Source organism: Seriola dumerili, unplaced genomic scaffold (assembly GCF_002260705.1).
Source record: "Seriola dumerili isolate Sdu_G_001 unplaced genomic scaffold, Sdu_1.0 BDQW01000388.1, whole genome shotgun sequence".
Classification (NCBI taxonomy): domain Eukaryota; kingdom Metazoa; phylum Chordata; class Actinopteri; order Carangiformes; family Carangidae; genus Seriola; species Seriola dumerili.
The window spans coordinates 852203-870556 of record NW_019174643.1 but is presented as its reverse complement, the minus strand read 5'-3'; the positions used below and the strand labels follow the sequence as shown (position 1 = coordinate 870556).

Sequence of the window (18354 nt, the reverse complement as noted above, 5' to 3'; positions counted from 1 at the left end):
TTGTGTGTTTCCCGCGCAGGTCCTGCTGGCGTTCGCCAACGGTCTGAACCAGCTGTATTTCTACTACGAGACCACGGCGTCGGAGGAGCCCAGCAACTGCAAGGGCATCCGCTGCGAGAGGCAGAACAACGCCTTCTCAACGTGAGTAGCATCCCTGTGTGTGTGTGTGTGTGTGTGTGTGTGTGTGTGTGTGTTCATGGATCTGTGACGGGGTGACACGGACCGCACACACCGCAGACACACTGGAGCTCTTTGACCTTTACAGGTGAAGAAACGTTCGCCGTCGGTCGCGTCTGTGTTTTTCTGCAAATTAAAGATAATTTGCAGCATTTTAACCCAGAGATGAAACATTTCAGTGATTTCATTGTTCAAGTTGATCTTTGACTTTTGTTTTCCTGCATTAAAGTGTCTGAAAGTGAAACACACAAATTATCACATGCATGCTTCCACTTTTCATTAGAACAGCTTGATCTGTTCGTTACATGAAGTAACTCTGTGGGTGCGTTGCACAGTAGAAGCAGCTTCATGTAGCCGTGTTGCTGCGCGGCCGTCGGGACATTCATGGTTCCCAGAGGAAGAACCCTGAATGTTTTAGCGGTTCTTCTTGTTATGTGGCGCCACCAGCAGGTTGGAATTAGTTGTTGTGAGTCAAATATCTTTAATTATTGATTGCAATGAATGTGGGGAAAGAAATCCTTGTTGGGGAAAGAAATCCTTGACCTCTTTAATCTCGTGCCATCGTCAGGTCACGGTTTCATTTCACCCAATACTTCGGTTTATGAGCTAATAGCTAAAAAATAAAACTAGCTAGCTTTAGCTGTACTTTGTTTTTCATGCTACAGATCTGAAAATAAAACCGCTGACGTTTCAGGGAAAGAGAGTTTGGACTTTGTGTACGGTTGATGTCGTGTTTGCTGATAACAGCTGTGATCGTATCAACCAGCAGTGTGAAGCAAACGCCCATTTAAATGTCCCGATCAATGACACACATCACACTGAGAATCAAATCCTGTCCAAGTACAGTGTGTGTGTGGAGGTGCTGCATTGACCATAACTCAAACACACACACACACACACACACACACAGATCCAGATCTTAAGCGCCGTTGCAGCAGATAATGATATGGAAATAATTCTCGGTGTGGAGGAGCTCGGGCTCGTTCGCGCCGCGTGAAGAATATTAATGTTGTTTTTTTTCTGCTGTGAAGCCGCAGATTGAACGTGGAAACGAAGCCAGGGTTTAGCTCATCGAGAGGCCGGTTACAGCTCGTGTGTCAGCTCTGCAATACACACACACACACACACACACACACACACACACACACGCACATGCACGCACGCAGCTCAGATCCAGTGTATCTTTGCTGAGAGAGGCAGAGCGGCAGCCAGGTCGAGTCAGCGGCCAAGTATTGATGAGGCGCGTGGTTTGTTTTAGATAATAGCTGTATCGACCGGCGATCGATTCCATGACAACGAGGATCCTGGGACTGAGAGGAGCCGAGAGATCAAAGCTCCGACTTTAAAGACCGAGTCTGTGGTGACTGACGGGAAAACGTGTGCGTTTATATTTAGAAAATACAATCAACTCGTTGTCGTGAAGCGTGTCTGAGGCTTCAACGCTGCAGATACGAGACGAACATGAACCTGGACAGAAGAAGAGCAGAGTGTTGGTCCTCCTCCTCTGATCCTTTTCCTCTTGTCCAAGTCAAACACTCCATAGATTCAAAGCAGATCTGGAGTCAGTCACATACAGACGCTTCTGCAGCACAGACTCAGACGCTTCCACCTGTTTTCCCATCAGGGTTTCACTTCCTGTCGAGCAGAACCTCGTGGGTCACAGTGTTTGAGCTCGACACTTTCAGGACTCACCCACTTTAACAGCACGTGATGTCGCGAGTCGCCTCACTTCTTAAATATAAAACGACCTTTTAAAAACGACCTGCAGTGTTTTACAGTCGACAGCACGTTGACAGTTTAGCATTCGGAGCGAAGGATGGAAACGGCTCAGGTCAATATGTTTCATATAGGTTTAGAAAAATGTTCTCAGCTTCCACTTGTTTTCTCCTCAGTATTCACGAGGAGCACATAAAGGTTTTTAAGCTCAGGTGAAGTCGGGGGAAGACGCTTGTTTTTTGGGAAATATTAAAAATTCAGTTCTGACATGTTTGTTTATCGCGTCCTGAAAAAAGAACAAACGCATGAAAACCTTGAGTGGAAAAAACAGAGAGGTAGGAAAGACATCGTCGGCCCTGACGTGTCGCTGGTGGATCAGAGTCTGCGGGAAACAAATCAGCCTCATGCTGAAGCCAAATGAGCGAGCAGATCGCCGCGGCGACGGCTCAGATGATGTATTACACAAACAGAGCGATCGCAGCCCCGCGGGCGACGCAGCCTGCATCAGCATTCATCAGCTTACAATGCAAGGATTATATCCTGTGTACGTGTGTGTGTGTGTGTGTGTGTGTGTGTGTGTGTGTGTCATTCACGTTATAATTCACACTTTTATGAGATATTTCACAGGATCATTTCCTGCTCCTGCTCAGGTGTCTCTCTCCTCTGCGTCTCCTCGTCTCTACTTCACACACACTTATCACCGTTAATGTGTTTGATCGTTGTACACTGTGCTGCATGAGTGTGTGTGTGTGTGTGTGTGTGTGTGTGTGTGTCTCTCTCTCTCACTCTCTCCCTCACTCTGGGACGCCGCTTCACCTAAATCTAACCCGTAGACCTTTTCAGTGCCGTCACGTGATCACACACGAGAGTCAGGATGTAGAGCTGAATACTCGACCAGACAACACCAACACAACTGATTTATTCAGTGTTAACATGTTTGCAACTTGTCAAATACATAAATTAACAACATTTCCTCATTAAATTAAACAGAAAAATGTGAACTGGTCTGAATTGTTTGATGTCGCAGTTTAGTTTTATTTCAACATGATTTCCAGCAGACGAGCTCGACTGCGTGAACTGAAACCTGTAGAGAAAAGTAGTTCCTGCTGTTCCAGTTACAGCAGACTGCAGTACACTAGTGCCAGGACCACACACACACACACACACACACACACACACACACACACACATACATATTCATGAGATAGATAAGCACTATAGGCTGGAATGATTTAATTGTACTCTGTCGAGCTGCCAAGTCCAAACACACTTTACCTTCTCACACAGACACACTGCACACAATGTCAATGTCACACACACACACACACACACACACACACACACACACACACACACACACACACTCCTGGTTTCTCCGTCTGCCTCCGACATGACGCAGAACTGTAACAGTGAAATGACTCGGTTTAGTGGAGAGAGAGATGAGAGGAGACGAGGAAATGAGGAGAGGAAAGGATGGGAGGTGACAGGGGAGGAGTAAAGTAGTAAACAGAGAGCAAGGAGAGGAAACAAGGAGACAAGAGTGAAAGAGGAGAGAAGGAGAAAAGACATTAAAAGGGCGGAGGGAACAGAGGAAACGAGGGAAGAGGAAGGGAGAGTAAGGAGAGGAAAAGGAGACAAGGAAAGGAAAAGAGGATGAGGAAATGTGAAAACAGATAAACACAAGATTAGACAAGGACACAAGTGTAAGGAAATGAGGAAAGAAGGAAAGGACAAGTGGAGAGAGGAGCTAGGAGGTGAGGAAGAGGAGGAGAGATGAATGAATAAAAACAGAATAATTAATTGATGATAGAGATAATTAAATTGTGTTTGATGAGGAAAAGAAAAGGTTAAAGAGAGAAAGAGTTTTATTTCCCTTCATCTCTTCTTCTTCTTTCTTTCATCCGTCTCGTTTGCGTCCTCCCTCCTTCTTCTCGTTTCATAACTCCGACGCAATGTCACGCTCAGCTGCCCCCCCCCCAGTTTACACATGCTCCTCAGTCTCTCGCCCTCTGACTCTTTCTCTCTTGTTAAATAAACACACATATAAACATATTTCACCTCCACACACACACACACACACACACACACACACACACACACACACACACACACACGCTCTAATGAGAATAAATGCTGGAGTGTTGAATATTTTATGCAGCACAAATATGCCACCCTGCAGACAAAGCCTCCCTCTCTCCCTCTCTCTCTCTCTCTCTCTCTCCCTCCCTCCCTCTCTCTCTCTCTCTCTCTCTCTCTCTCTCTCTCTCTCTCTCTCCCTCCCTCTCTCTCTCTCTGCCTCTCCCTCTCTCTCTCCCTCTCTCTCTCCCTCTCTCTCCCTCTCCCTCTCTCTCTCCCTCTCTCTCTCCCTCTCTCTCTCTCTCTCTCTCTCTCATTCTCGTGGTGTAGCTTCAGCCGCCGCAAATTGTTGCTTCATCAAAAATTCACTAACCTCTGCTGTATATGCGACTGTTGCACAAACACAGAGAGAGAGAGAGAGAGAGGGAGAGAGAGAGGGAGAAGATGGATGGAGCAGAGGAGGGAAATAAAATGAGGTGGTAAACGGAGGGATGGAGCGGCGGAGTGCGGGGAGGAAAAGATGAAGAAGAAGAGGGTGAAGAATAGTCTGATGATCAGGTGGATAAAAACCAACACAGGAATAAGAGGAATAAAACACCCCGAACATCTGCAACAACATTTACAGATGCAAGTGGTCGAGAGGTTTGAGAAGCTTCTGTCGACGTTCGTCCGCTCTGACCCACAAACACGTTTCCTGTGGCTGGTCACATGACGATGATGTCATCAGCCTCATGAGCTGTGGTTATTTCAGTCTCTGATAAAAGGCAAATCAGTTTGAATATGTTTTTATGTTCGTCAAGTTTTACGAATCAAGTTTACACTTCCTCCCCTGTGTGCTTCAGTCATGATTGATTGATTGGTTGATTGATTGATTGGTTGATTGACTTCCTCCTCTGTGTGCCTCCTCAGGTTGTTTGAGACCCTCCAGTCTCTGTTCTGGTCGATATTCGGGCTCTTGAACTTGTACGTCACCAACGTGAAAGCCCGGCACGAGTTCACAGAGTTCGTGGGGGCGACCATGTTCGGGACGTACAACGTCATCTCGCTGGTGGTGCTGCTCAACATGCTGATCGCCATGATGAACAACTCCTACCAGCTGATCGCCGTGAGTCAACACGGGAAACAGATCATTGACTGATCAGTAAATCATGAAGACGGATATTTATCTTGTGATTATTTCTGATAGTAAAAGGAATTGTTAGTTTCTGCTCTGACACCATCCCTTCGATCCTTTCCTCCAGGACCACGCCGACATCGAGTGGAAGTTCGCTCGCACCAAGCTGTGGATGAGTTACTTCGACGAGGGCGGCACGCTGCCGCCGCCGTTCAACATCATCCCGAGCCCCAAGTCCATCTGGTACCTGCTCATGTGGCTGCACAACAAGCTGTGCAGGAGGGGCCAGCCGCCCGGGGAGGACACGCACAAATGTGAAAACCTCCGAGAGTTCACGGTGAGAGTCTCACGGTTCTTATATTTCTACACTGGTGCTGCAGATGTTTCAGTTGTTTTCATCACTTAAAGCTCCTCCAGTGTAAAGGTCTGTGTCCATGTGTAGTGTGATTATAGATCAGCTCTAGCTTCTATATTAATACTGTGAAAGTATCAAAGCCTCAGTCCACAGAGAAATGCACACAGCCTGTATTCAGAAACTGAGCCTTAAAACCAGCCGTCAGGACTTCTGGAACTTTGTGATGTCACAACAAAGCAGTCACCAAGCCCCGCCCACCTGGACCCACAATCCAAACCTTGCAGGATTTGGTTTCTCTGAGTGTTTTTACCTGAAATCTGCTTTATTTTTATTGGATCACTCAGAAAACAGTCAGCCAATCAGAAGAGAGGCTCAGAGCCTCCTCTCTTCTGATTGGCTCACCGACCTGTTGTTACTAGAGCGCCAGAGAGAAGCCTGAGAGAGGCTAAAACCACAAATATATCTTCTTATGGATCAACACTTCAAATAAAACACAGAAGAAGAAGAAAAATATGGAGCTTTAAAATCCAACAGCATGAGCACAATTAGCATCTGTTAGCTTAAACTTTATTTGGTCTGAGTCTCTTGTGGTTCCTTATTAAATGAAAACTCAGATTTCCATGTGCTGAAAGGTTGTTCTGCTGTGTGGAATTTAAAATATCGTTGTTCAAGGCAACAGCTGCAAAAACAGCCTGTAAAATCAAATAATGGATATTTACCAAATGATACGGTTCCTCTGCAGCCGGGGCTTTCTCAGGTTTCTACTCTTTGTTTTCTTCGCCTTTATCATTTGTGTTATCCACTTCACTCTCGCCGCTCCTCGGGCCCGGAGAGGAAAATAACCCTTCAATCATGTGGATGAAAAAATGATGCTGAAATTGAAGTTGAGGAGCGAGAGGCGGCTGCAGTCACGGGTCAGCGGGTTTAACCTTGAAGACAAAAACTCCCAAAGTTCATAAAAACGCAGGATAAACGTGTGTAAAGGTTTTATTTATTCATGTGTGTGGCTCATTATGCCGGCGTGGCCATATGCCTGTCAGCGCACAGTCATGCAAACAAGCTGCACGAGCCTCAGCCGGGCTAAAACGCCATATGCTGATATTCATGTTGACAAGTCACCGGAGGATTCACAGGCTCCACATGCAAACTGAGGCGAACGCTCAAGCTGCGAGTCTCAAACAGTCGCACGAGCCGCGGCCTCCGTTTGATGATGAGGAATTAAACGTCACTGTTGGACGAGCAGGTCGAGAGGTCGAAGCAGGAAACATTTTTTACGTAAAGGAAAGGTCGTGTCTTATACAACAAAAATAAAATATATATTATATATTGAGTGGAGAGAGCTGTTGTGACGGTAAATAAAAGGTTTAGAAGAGTTGTTCTGTTGTTGGGAACCGACACTCGTGTTCCATCGAACAAACGGTAACGACACGGATAGAAAACAAAAGCAGATGTGCTGTAACTGTGAGAGTTAAAGGTCGGCTCCCCGCTTCAGCTTCGAGTGGCTGAACTCCTCGTAGTGATTTCACTGCAGCTGTTGTTCACATCAGGTGAATCGCTGCCAGATAAACGGGTTCAGACGACGATGCTCAGCTGTGGTTTTGTTCACGATCCTGCGTGATCAGCTGACATCCGCACGTCGCAGTTCATTCATTAGTGAGAAGCCGGAGCGTTGATGGACGTTTGATTCTCATGAAATAGAAGAAGCTGCTGTTCCTCCTCCTCTCGTGTCGGTTCACTTCGTCCTGAGAAACTTCAGCTTGTGGTTTGTTGTAGATGTTCTGACATCGTGTCATTTATTTATTTAAAACCTTGTTACATGATATAAAACATCAGCTGGTAGGAACATCTGTCGGTGTTCAGCTGTGACATGTTGAACACGGGGTTCATTGTCCACAGCTTATGAATCCCAGTGGAGCTGGAGGGAGGAAATGAATAAGTTTAACAGTCTGAAAACAAACCAGTCAGAGCTGAAGGACTCGACCTGGACACAGAGAGAGAGAGAGAGAGAGAGAGAGAGAGAGGAGTGCAGAGGAAGTGATGAAACCTGCAGAGAAGTGGATGTATGTTATTTTACAGAAACACAATCACACACATGGACGGACATCAGCTGTGAGTGTGTGTGAGACCACAGGGAGAATCAGCAGATAAACACAGTCCAGTCATCTGGAGAGAGACTGAGAGAGAGCAGAGCGATAAGGCTTTGTCTCGCACGCACACACACACACACACACACACACACACACACACAGAGTGCAGCTGGCATGTTCACCTCAGCTAAAGTCAGCTGAGTTATATAAGCCAACCAGCCCACATAGGTTCACAGAGCCACACAGCTCTGCAGAGATCTGATCAAGGCAGCGAGCCTGTGTGTGTGTGTGTGTGTGTGTGTGTGTGTGTGTGTGTGTGTGTGTGTGTGTGTGTGTGTGTGTGTGTTGACAGAGTAAGCAGGAAAACAGCATGAGATATGGAAGGCAATGATAGCTCTCTGAAGAGAGAGAGATGGATTGTTAGAGGAGTTTGTGGGAAGGATGAATGCAGGTTTACGAGTGTGTGTGTGTGTGTGTGTGTGTGTGTCTGTCTGTCTGTCTGTCTGTATTAGTTACGGACAGCAGGGAGACAGAGGAAGACAAATTAGAAGCGCGGCCGAGTTAGACGAGTGTGAAACATGATGAGAACGAAGACGAGGTGAATATTGAGCTGAAATGGAAATAAAATGAAAATGAGTATGAAAGAAGAAACAGAGGGAGATACGGAGATGATGGATGTGTGTGTGACAGAGGAGGAAATGAAGTGAGAGGATATTGTTGAGAGAACACACACACACACACACACACACACCTCTGAGTCTGAGAACGAAGGAAGTTTAACAAACAGAATTTACTCAACAATAACCTTTAGTCCTCATGCCCTGAAGTTAATACACATTAAACCAGCTGATACAGCTCTGCATCAATACGTTTATTTTATTTAAGGTTCATTATATTTTCTTTTTTTAATGTTTTTCCATATATGAAGTTCTCTCTCAGGTTTTATCACCTGATGCTTCTGTGATAAAAAAGCTCATTTATAATGAAGAGAAACATGGAGATAAAAAGCAAATGAGTTGCTGATAATTCATTTTTTTTAAATGCAACAACAAAAAAGTTGAAATCTAATAAAAATCTAATTTTACCTGAACTTTTTATTCATATTTGATTTTTTAAATTTAATTTCTTTTTTCTTTTTTTTAATTAATATAAAAAAAACACACATTTTTAAAAAGCCTTTATATTATTGATCAAAACCAAATATAATGAGCCCTGTTTTTATTCAGTGTCTGTGTTTCTTAAAACGCATCTTGAAAAAAATCAAGAAATCTCAGCACTGTGGCCTCGGTTTTATTTTATTTCTTATTCTAATCTTTATTTCTTATTTTCTCATTTATCAGAGCAACAGAGGAAGAGGGAATAAGTATCATCAGGTGTGTAGAGAAGGAAGAAACATCTGTTACCACAATGGACAATAATTAATAATTACATAAAAGCAAATATCCTCCAGTGTAAAGGTCTGTGTCCATGTGTAGTGTGATTATAGATCAGCTCTAGCTTCTATATTAATACTGTGAAAGTATCAAAGCCTCAGTCCACAGAGAAATGCACACAGCCTGTATTCAGAAACTGAGCCTTAAAACCAGCCGTCAGGACTTCTGGAACTTTGTGATGTCACAACAAAGCAGTCACCAAGCCCCGCCCACCTGGACCCACCATCCAAACCTTTACACGATTTGGTTTCACTGAGTGTTTTTACCTGAAATCTGCTATATTTTTATTTATCACTCAGAAAACAGTCAGCCAATCAGAAGAGAGGCTCAGAGCCTCCTCTCTTCTGATTGGCTCACAGACCTGTTGTCACTAGAGCTCCAGAATTAATTATCCTGTTTTATTCTCTAATTTCCATTCATTGTCTTGTTTATTTACCTCGTGTTTTCCCTGTTGTAAAGTGCAGTGTTGCATGAATAACTTCTACTCGTGCTCTCACAGCAGCTTCGCCATCAGTTGCAGAATGAACAGTGAATTATATACGGTACTAAAAATAACCCCCACCGCTCTCAGTGCACTTGATTCAATTGGATCCATCATCTGATGAGGTGAGAAGTGGGTTTCATGGCAAAGATGCTCACACTCCTGCTCAACATCTGCCACATAGATGATTGTGATTCTGGATGAGAGCGTGGAGAGCTGAGCAGCAACGTTCAGAGTGGAGACGGATGATGAAGTGAAGTTCGTTACTCAGCAGCTCTCCTGCTCCGTCCTGTCAGCCAGAGGCAACCCGTTACCTTTGCTCTTTTGTTTTAGTTTGCTGCTTTTAATCATTTTTCAGGAGAGGATGTCACTGTGTAAAATAGACAGAGAGAAGGAAAAAGATGAGACATCACATTTAACACGATCTCTGTTTTCTCTTCGCAGGAACGTCACGCTGACAGTCTGATACAGAACCAGCATTACCAGGTCTGTACACGGGTGTGTGTGTGTGTGTGTGTGTGTGTGTGACCTGTGCTGAGTCCTGCTGTTCCAGCTTCAGTCCACCTTTAAAAGAATAATTCCACTTCCTCACAGAGAGCTGCAGGAATGAGTCCTGAAACCAGGAAGTGAGTTGCATTCATGCACTTCCTGTTCCGTCGCCCTGAAGTCTTTTTTTTTTTTTGAAATGGCTGAAATAAAGTCTGTTTTCACCCTTTATTCGACAACATAAAATACGTCAGTAAACACCCCAGTCCTGATTCCTTCAAGCTTTTATGTCTCTCACAAAAGACTGGTTGCTGCGGCGACTGGACAGCTGAGTGGTTAGGGCTCGTACCACATGAGTGCAGAGCAGGAAGTCCCCGGTCTGTCTCTTTGACTCCTTCTCTCTCCCCCTCCTAAAAAGTATTAAGTGTCTCAATGAGACTACAGAGGTGGCCGTGGACGTTAAACTCACTAGTTTATATTCTCATGGTGTTTATACTTGCACTGTTGCAAACTGTCACTAACTGCAAGAGGAAAGTCGCGTGTAGAAGAGCTGAATCAAACTACAAGTTGAAGTTACTACAAGTGTAGTTTTCTTACTTCTGCTGATTGTATAGAGGCTTCAAACATCATAAGGTGGAGTTGGTTAGTGAAGATGTTTGTCACAAAAGGCTTTTTGTGGCGGGAACTAGAGCGACGCTAACGTGCGGGTTAGCTTACGAGGTGTAGAGAGCCGTGCTGGTTCTGTCATGAGATTACAACATCCACCTTCCAGCACTCAAAAAGAAAAGACAAATGTGAGGATTAAATCAGATGCTGATTATGCACCAAACTCAAAATAAAAGTGGAAACAGCTCAAGGTGGTTGATTTTATTTTTAGAATCTGAAACAAAAAAAAAAACAAAAACGTCAAGGACAAAAACACAATAAAGCAAAAAGCTTATTTCCATTCTGGTTCTGAGTCAGACGACAGATCTTCAAGTCAGAGAAGACAAAGTAAACTAATTAGTGATTCTCTGTGCAGACGCTCACTCACAGGTTTCACATCAGGTGAAGTGTGCGTCAAGTGCAGGTTACACAAGAGGACGTGGGTTCGAGCTCGCGGTGAGTTCGTTAGCAGCAGCAAAGTGTCGGTGTTACAGCGTCTGGTTCAAGTCTGTAGTCCACTGTTGGTGTGTGTGTGTGTGTGTGTGTGTGTGTCACCTCAAAACCGACACACACACACAAACACAGAACAGATTGCATCTCCCCCGGCCATGTTACTGTGGCAGGGTCCAAACCAACACCAGCTCCCTGTGGACCCACAAACTGCCTGTGTGCGTGTGTGTGTGTGTGTGTGTGTGTGTGTGTGTGTGTGTGTGTGTGTGTGTATCCAGCTGTTCCTCGAACTGAAACGATGGAGAATCTAAAAATGTTTGGTCTTTGTCCTGTGACGGTCTCATGATGTGGATTTACTAAAGACCAAAAGCTGGTGAATATTAAATATTATAAAATATTATTATTATTTTTATTTGTGCCCTTGAGGCCTGACAAACGTGCTGCTGTGTTTAAAGTGACTGAACAGGCTGAGAAGCAGCTTTAAAGCACCTGTGACCTGTGACCTGTGACCACACCCAGCGGTGATGTCACACAGTCCTGGAGTACACCTGTACCTCACTGCAGCCAGCTGAGAGGCTAAACCAGGGGCGGTCAGCAAGGATACGATTTTCAGGGGGTGTCTTGTGAACAAAACTTGTGCCAGACCTTCGTCGTCATGGTTACAGTAACAAAAACACATGATTAATGGTGGGAAACCTGACTTCCTCCTTTGCTCCTGTCATAATCACTGTGGCCCAGTATAGGCCCGGTGCCACGGCCCGCATCTGCACTTTGAGATGCACGCTAACATGTAGCAGGCTAATATACTAAATGTTAGCATGATACATGAAACTGCAGTAATACAGCAAAGGCTAATTGCTAATGTACTGTATGTGTTACTTTGCAAACAGCTGAAGGTTAACCTAATGCTAATATACATAGCGCTAAAGGTGAGCTAGGTCTTGACAATGTGAACTGAGCCTGACAAGCTGAATCTGATTTGTCCTAAAATGGCCACCGTACAGGGCCAGACTCGGGCCGAGGACCCAGACCAGAAGTTTCATTTTACTATGAAGCACAGACGACTTTATATTTAAACTCCACATGGCACCTTTAAGTTTTTCTTTAAATTTCACTTTGTTTACATCGATATTTTTAACCCTCTATTGATAAACTTTAAGTGGCAAAAACTCCATTTTAAAATCTACAAAAAGTGAGCAACAATTTAAATGTGAAGTCCCATCACCCGAGGATTTTTATCACTGGAGGAACTGATGCTCTAGTGTTTGTGTTTTACCATCTCAGCATTGAAAATAATGTATTTTTAGAGTTCGTCCCAAAAGTTAAACTTAGCTTTTGAGCTTTTTCTCACTTGTGTTGATAGTAAAACAAACTGCACATTGTTCTTGGCAGCCGTGGTTTGTCTTCTCGATGTCCAGTTTCGAGAGATTTTTTTTGTCAGAGTTTGTTCAGCGAATCAACCGGAGACGGAGCGCTGGTGGTTTCGACACCTCAGCGCTGGCAGCGACCACAAACACAGGAGCGCCAGTACTTTTTATTTGGCCGCGCTGATCGTCGCTTTGATTCCCGTCCATGTTTTTAAGGATTGTTGTAGGAATCTGTCCTTCACTTCAGCAGAGTGTGTGGTGTGTTTTGGCAGCGGCGTGAGAGTGACAGCATGCCAGACCGTCCTGTTTGGCAGGCACAGGTGTTGACTGTGGGAGGATGCAGTGTGTTAATGTGTGTGTGTGTGTGTGTGTGTGTGTGTGTGTCAGGGTTTGAGATGCCACCCACTGAGCACCAAATGCTGGTGAATTTGTCTTTGGTCTATAAATCAATAAGGGTCACCCGCCTCATTGGCTGATTACTTAATGAGACAATAACATTTAAATTCATCAGTTAGGTTGAAACAGCAAGTGAACACATTTTAAAATAATGACACAGTAACATGAAAAACACTGAGTGTGTGTGTGTGTGTGTGTGTGTGTGTGTGTGTGTGTGTGTGTGTGTGTGTGTGTGTGTGTGTGTGTGTGTGTGTGTGTGTGTAAATTGTTCCTCACAGGTATTTGTTTGTCCTGAACAGCTGAGATGAAAAATATCATATATATTATTATATTAACTGTGACACCTGACTCCTCGTTTTTTACCTTGAAAAGAAAAATATGAATGTATTTTATTTTGTGTCTTACAGCTTTATGCCAAACCTGCCCAACCATTACATCGCATTAGATTTTCAGATCTTCATTATCTACAATAAAATTCATAAAACACTGACAAACACATGCATGTATGTAACACTGGAGAAATCTGAATAAATACTCAGTAAATAGTCAGATTTTGCTTCTTCCTCTGGTGTTTAGAACAAAGAATATTTCAGGGCTTTGTTGAGTCATGTTGTAGACAGTTGACTCTTTGTCCAGATCACAGCGTCTGTTTCCTCGTGTTGCAGCGACATCAACATCAGAGGAAGAAAACCGGCTCTCAGCTGCGCAACCGAACATCTCGTAACGTCTCATAGCGTCTGATTCAGTCTGACTGTTAATTGTCGCCTCCACTGGAGAGTTGACCCCGGTGTCCATCACATGTCGCCCTGAACTGTATATTAACAGTGTCTGTTGTTGTCATAGAAACAAATTAAAAGAAGAAGTGAATTATTTTAGAAAACTACAGACCTGTAAATCACGAGGTAACAGGACAGCAAAATGTAAAAGTAGAAAATGGTAATATCATAATAAGTGACTATGTTCAGTAACCATGGCGACTGTCCTCTGCAGGAAGTGATCCGGAGCCTGGTGAAGAGGTACGTGGCGGCCATGATTCGCAGCGCCAAGACCGACGAGGGACTGACGGAGGAAAACTTTAAGGTGGGTGACGAAGACGACGTTTGTGGATCCAGATAAACAAACAAACAAACAAACAAACAAACAAACAAACAAACAAACCAATAAATGAATAAGGAGAGAGAAAGGAAGAAGATGACGACTAAAAGAACAAACAAAACTGGCAGCAGTGAAAGCAGTGTGGCCAGCGTCTCTGCAGAGAATGAACAGAGAGTGTGTGTGTCGTCCTGCAGCCGGACGCCCTGCAGAGCTGCAGACACATCAGCTGCACAGGTGACGCTTCATTTAGTGTTAGTGCTGCAGGTTTCATTGAAACCAAAGGCCGAGCTGCTTTTCATCCTCAGTTAAAAAAAAAAAAAGATCGTTAATTTAAAAACAATCCACATCTTTTCGATGACGACCCCCCGCCAGCTGTGACGCGCGTCCTCTCCTCGTCCGCTGCCCAGGTTCCATGGCTCTGATCAATACCGCCGCTTCTCTGTCGATAATCCTCAAGGAGAGTTTTCTTTGCTTTCTCCAAAATCTTCTGAGCCATAAATTATTCTGAGCTGTTTCAGAGCTGGAGTCAGTTCCCATGATGCCTCTGGAGCCCAGCCGGGGCTTTGAAGTGGAAAGTTCCTGTGGGCTTTTCAATGCAAAAACAACATCAGGTGCACCTCGGAATGAATCACGTTCACACCCTCAGTGTGTGTGTGTGTGTGTGTGTGTGTGTAAAATGCGTAACATCAGGTGCATGTTGAGGTAAATCAGTGTTTTATTCTCTGAGGATTGAAGCCACATGTGCAGCGCTTGGATCACATATGGCAGGAGAGAGAAGAAGATGGAGTAAAGAACAAAAGGACTGCAGTTTGTTCGGCCTGTAGCTCGTAGCTGTCTGTGTTTGTGGGGGACAGACGTGAGCAGAGACGCTGCACAGGCATTTATGTTCAAGTCTCAGACTGAACTCGAGTCACATGTGATCTGAATTATGATGAAAATCAGCGTCACTGTCCCGGACGTCTGCAGCGCTGAGCGACACACTGACAAAATGTTTATAGAATATCGAACGCCAACATATGCTTAGATAATGTGATTTATATTATTATTAATTAAAGGTTTCATCTGATTAGTTTCACAATGTGCTTCTTTTTTTCCTTCTCCAGTTTAACATTTTATTTTAAAGCATTTTTATTTATTTACATTATTTATATTAGCCACAAGCCAACATAAAAATAAAGATTTATTCACTGAAGGGCCACACTCACAAATGTTCAGTATATTTTGTTTTATATCTCGAGATAACGAGTTGATTATCCCGAATCTTCTTCCTCTTTTTATTCATTCCCTTCATTTCCTGTCTCGCTCTCTTTCTAGGAGTTGAAGCAAGACATCTCCAGTTTTCGCTACGAGGTCCTGGATCTCCTCGGCAACCGGCGTCCTCCCCGGCGACACTACTCTTCCTCCAGCGAGACAACGAGAGAGGATGGCGCCATGGCCTCGGAGGATGACAGCGAATCGGGCGATGGCGGCGGAGGAGGCGGAGTCCAAAGGTCAAAGAGCGTGACCTTCATGACCCCGCTGGAGGACGACACGGGGCCGGCGCCCACGCTCGGCGTCTCCGCCCTGGTGCGCTCCATTTCAGGAATGACCCAGATAGAAAGAGGGGGAGAGGGGGAGGAGGGGGAGCTGGAGGAGGGCATCGGATGGGGGGAAGAGGAGGAGGAAGAGGAGGGGAAACCAAAGAGCAACGGGCTGAAGACGACCGTCATCCCTCCGTCCTCCACCACCGTCCTGCCCTCGCCATCTTCATCCTTCTCCTCGTCGTTCTCATCGTCACTCGCTCGCACGAGGAGTCGCCTGCAGCGCCTCTCGTCTCCGAGGGCGAAAACGGACTCTTTCAAACGCCTCTCCTACCTGTTCTCCCGCTCCAAACGCAAAGCCCCGCCCATGCCTCTTTCCCTCCAGTCCCCGCCCTCCTACACCATCTCTGACGGGTTGCTCCGCCCCCTGGGGAGCCACAGCCACTCCGACTTCGGACTCAGTGACGTGACCAGAAGCGAGACTCACCTGAACGAGGTGGGCCGCTCAGTCGACATCAGTAACCCCTCGTTCTCGCCGCGGAGGACGAACGGGCGGGACTCACTCCTGACGCTGCCCCTCCCGCCCCCGTGCCCCTGCCAATCCCTGCACTGTGCTTCCAACATGTCCGAGTCCAGCTCTCGCCTCCTGGACTCCAGCGAGGACGTTTTCCAGGGCGGAGGCGTGGGAGGAGCGGGCGAGGGCCGTGTGGACGGAGGAGGGGGAAGAGGAGGGGTGATGATGATGGGCGGGTGGGTGGGGCCGTGCGACGATGTCATAGAGGACAGCTGTGAGGTCATAGAGGACTCAGTCACCACGCAGCTATAGGAGAGAGGGACAACCAAACTGTTTTTCTTTGTTTGTTTGCAAAATGGATGAACACATTCAGAGGGAGGGAAACAGAGAGAGAGGTGGGGGCTGGGGGGGGGTAGAATCCAATGGAACCTGTTCAAGGACTCAGCGGGACGGGTTCCACAATTCTAGAATTCTGGATTCCCAAAAAAGCGGAGCGGGTTCTGAGGATCAGCATCAGCAGCGGTGACACCTGCGAGGACAGAGGAGGTCGTCAGACGGCAGACGTTCATAAAGGCACTTTGTCTCCATGTGGTCGTCCGGGGGGGTTTCCCACAGAACACGGCACAGACACGCCATTACAAGTTAGCCAACGAGCTACATAGCCAGCAGGCACTTTAATAGCTACAGAGCTCACAAGCTACCAAGCTAATCCACTACTGAGAGAGCTAACTAGCTAGACAGTGAGGTAGCCACCAAAGTTTCTCGCTAACGAGCTAACCCGTTAGTGACTGAGCTAGCTAGCTATTTAGCTCTAGTAGTAGCTACGGCTAACTAGCTAGTAGAGGGTTAGTTCTGTAGGTTGTTAGCTCTGTAGCTAAGTACGGTCACATGTTATAGTGCGTGCTAGCTTTAACCACTCAGTGCAAGACGCTTGTTTTTCACTGTGAATGTGAAGTTTAATTAGAATAAATTTGAAGTATTTTACCGTAAAACAAACCAAACTTTGTTTCCCCCGAGACTTTACACAGACTTTACATCACAAACATAAAATTAGCTTTTCTAGCTTCTACGATTCTCCTGCGATCATCAAAACAAAAAGTTCATAATTGACCTTGAATTGTCATCAGTTTTATAGACGTCTCTTTTCTAATGTTGGGGATGTGGGGAAAATGTTTTTAAGCTGCTGAGTGAGGGTTTGTTTTGTTGGTGTGTTGCCGTTGACGACAGGCATGCTGTATCCATGCAACCTTCTCAATGCACCATATTGATGATCAGGTCAACATGCATCTTTTCATGGCATTCACTATATTACGACAAACTGTCTTTACGAACGGCGGCCATTTTCCACACATGCCACAGGAGAACGAAGGACGAGACTTAAAGGGAGAGTACAAATCTTTCTTCGTTCCTCTCGGAGATTCACACACGCATGATTACTGTGGAATTACAAGGAGCCAAAGCAACTTTTTCAGGAGGGAAATATTGATAAAAGTTCCTCTCTGGTTTCCCTTTAATCAAACTTCACATCTGCCATGGAATAAAAATGGAATTAAATCATTTGAAAACCTCTGGAATTTGAGTGGAACTACAATTAAACTTCAGCCAAACGAAATGGAACGAGCCCCAACTTCAACGTGAAATGTGACTTACGACTTTCAGGTTTGCAAAAAATCTATCAGGGCAGATGGAATAACCTCAACTTTAACTGTGGAACTTCATGGATTTAACTCCGACCGAATCACTGGGAACGTAACGGGAACCATTGCTCTGCTGTCGATAGCCTGCACCCTCTCTCTCTCTCTGCATCAACAAGGGCCAAGGAACTTTATTTTATCCTAATAACAGTTATACTAGTAATAATAATAACGATAATAATAATAATAATAATAATAAGAGACTTCTAATAATAATAATGAGGACTATTCTGGTTTCTAAAGACTGTCTTTGCTTCTCTTTGAGTTGCCTACGATATCCTGGCTTCTCGTTCAGCTCTTCCTTAATAAGTACACTTTAACCTGATGAATCAAAATACACGGTGATATTTTATTGTGAGGAGGAGGAAGTGATGGATGGATGGATGGATGGATGGATGGATGGGTGGAAAGGGAGGAAGAAACAGATAAATGGAAAGGAATGCAGGTTTTCTGGATTAAAAAAATAGGGGCAAAGGAAGGAGGAATAGTGGGAGGAAAGGAAAGGAAAGGAGGAAAGGAGAGAAGTGAAGGAAGACGGGAACAGGCAGGAGGAAATAGGGATGACTTTGCCTTTCTGTCTATTTGGGAAATCTATTTTAAAGGGAAATTTCACCAGAATTTCATCATGACTTTTTTTTTTTTTTTTTTTTTTTTTTTTTTTCTTTCTTGAAGTCGCTCGGTGCGGAGACTTCAAAAGGTTGGCATGAGCAGAGGCTGTTGAATTTTACTCTGGTTAATATACGACTGT

General features: G+C 44.9%; 1 protein-coding gene across 1 annotated transcript in view; it reads left to right on the top strand.

Moving 5' to 3' along the window:
* The window catches only part of LOC111233323 (short transient receptor potential channel 5-like), a 55749-nt gene extending 39525 nt beyond the window's left edge, over window positions 1–16224 (top strand). The window contains exons 12-17 of the mRNA XM_022761108.1: window positions 20–141; window positions 4879–5074; window positions 5211–5420; window positions 9884–9925; window positions 13774–13863; window positions 15193–16224. Coding sequence (XP_022616829.1) covers window positions 20–141; window positions 4879–5074; window positions 5211–5420; window positions 9884–9925; window positions 13774–13863; window positions 15193–16224 — 1692 coding nt within the window. The remainder of the gene's footprint in view (window positions 1–19; window positions 142–4878; window positions 5075–5210; window positions 5421–9883; window positions 9926–13773; window positions 13864–15192) is intronic.
* The last annotated feature ends 2130 nt before the right edge of the window (window positions 16225–18354 follow it).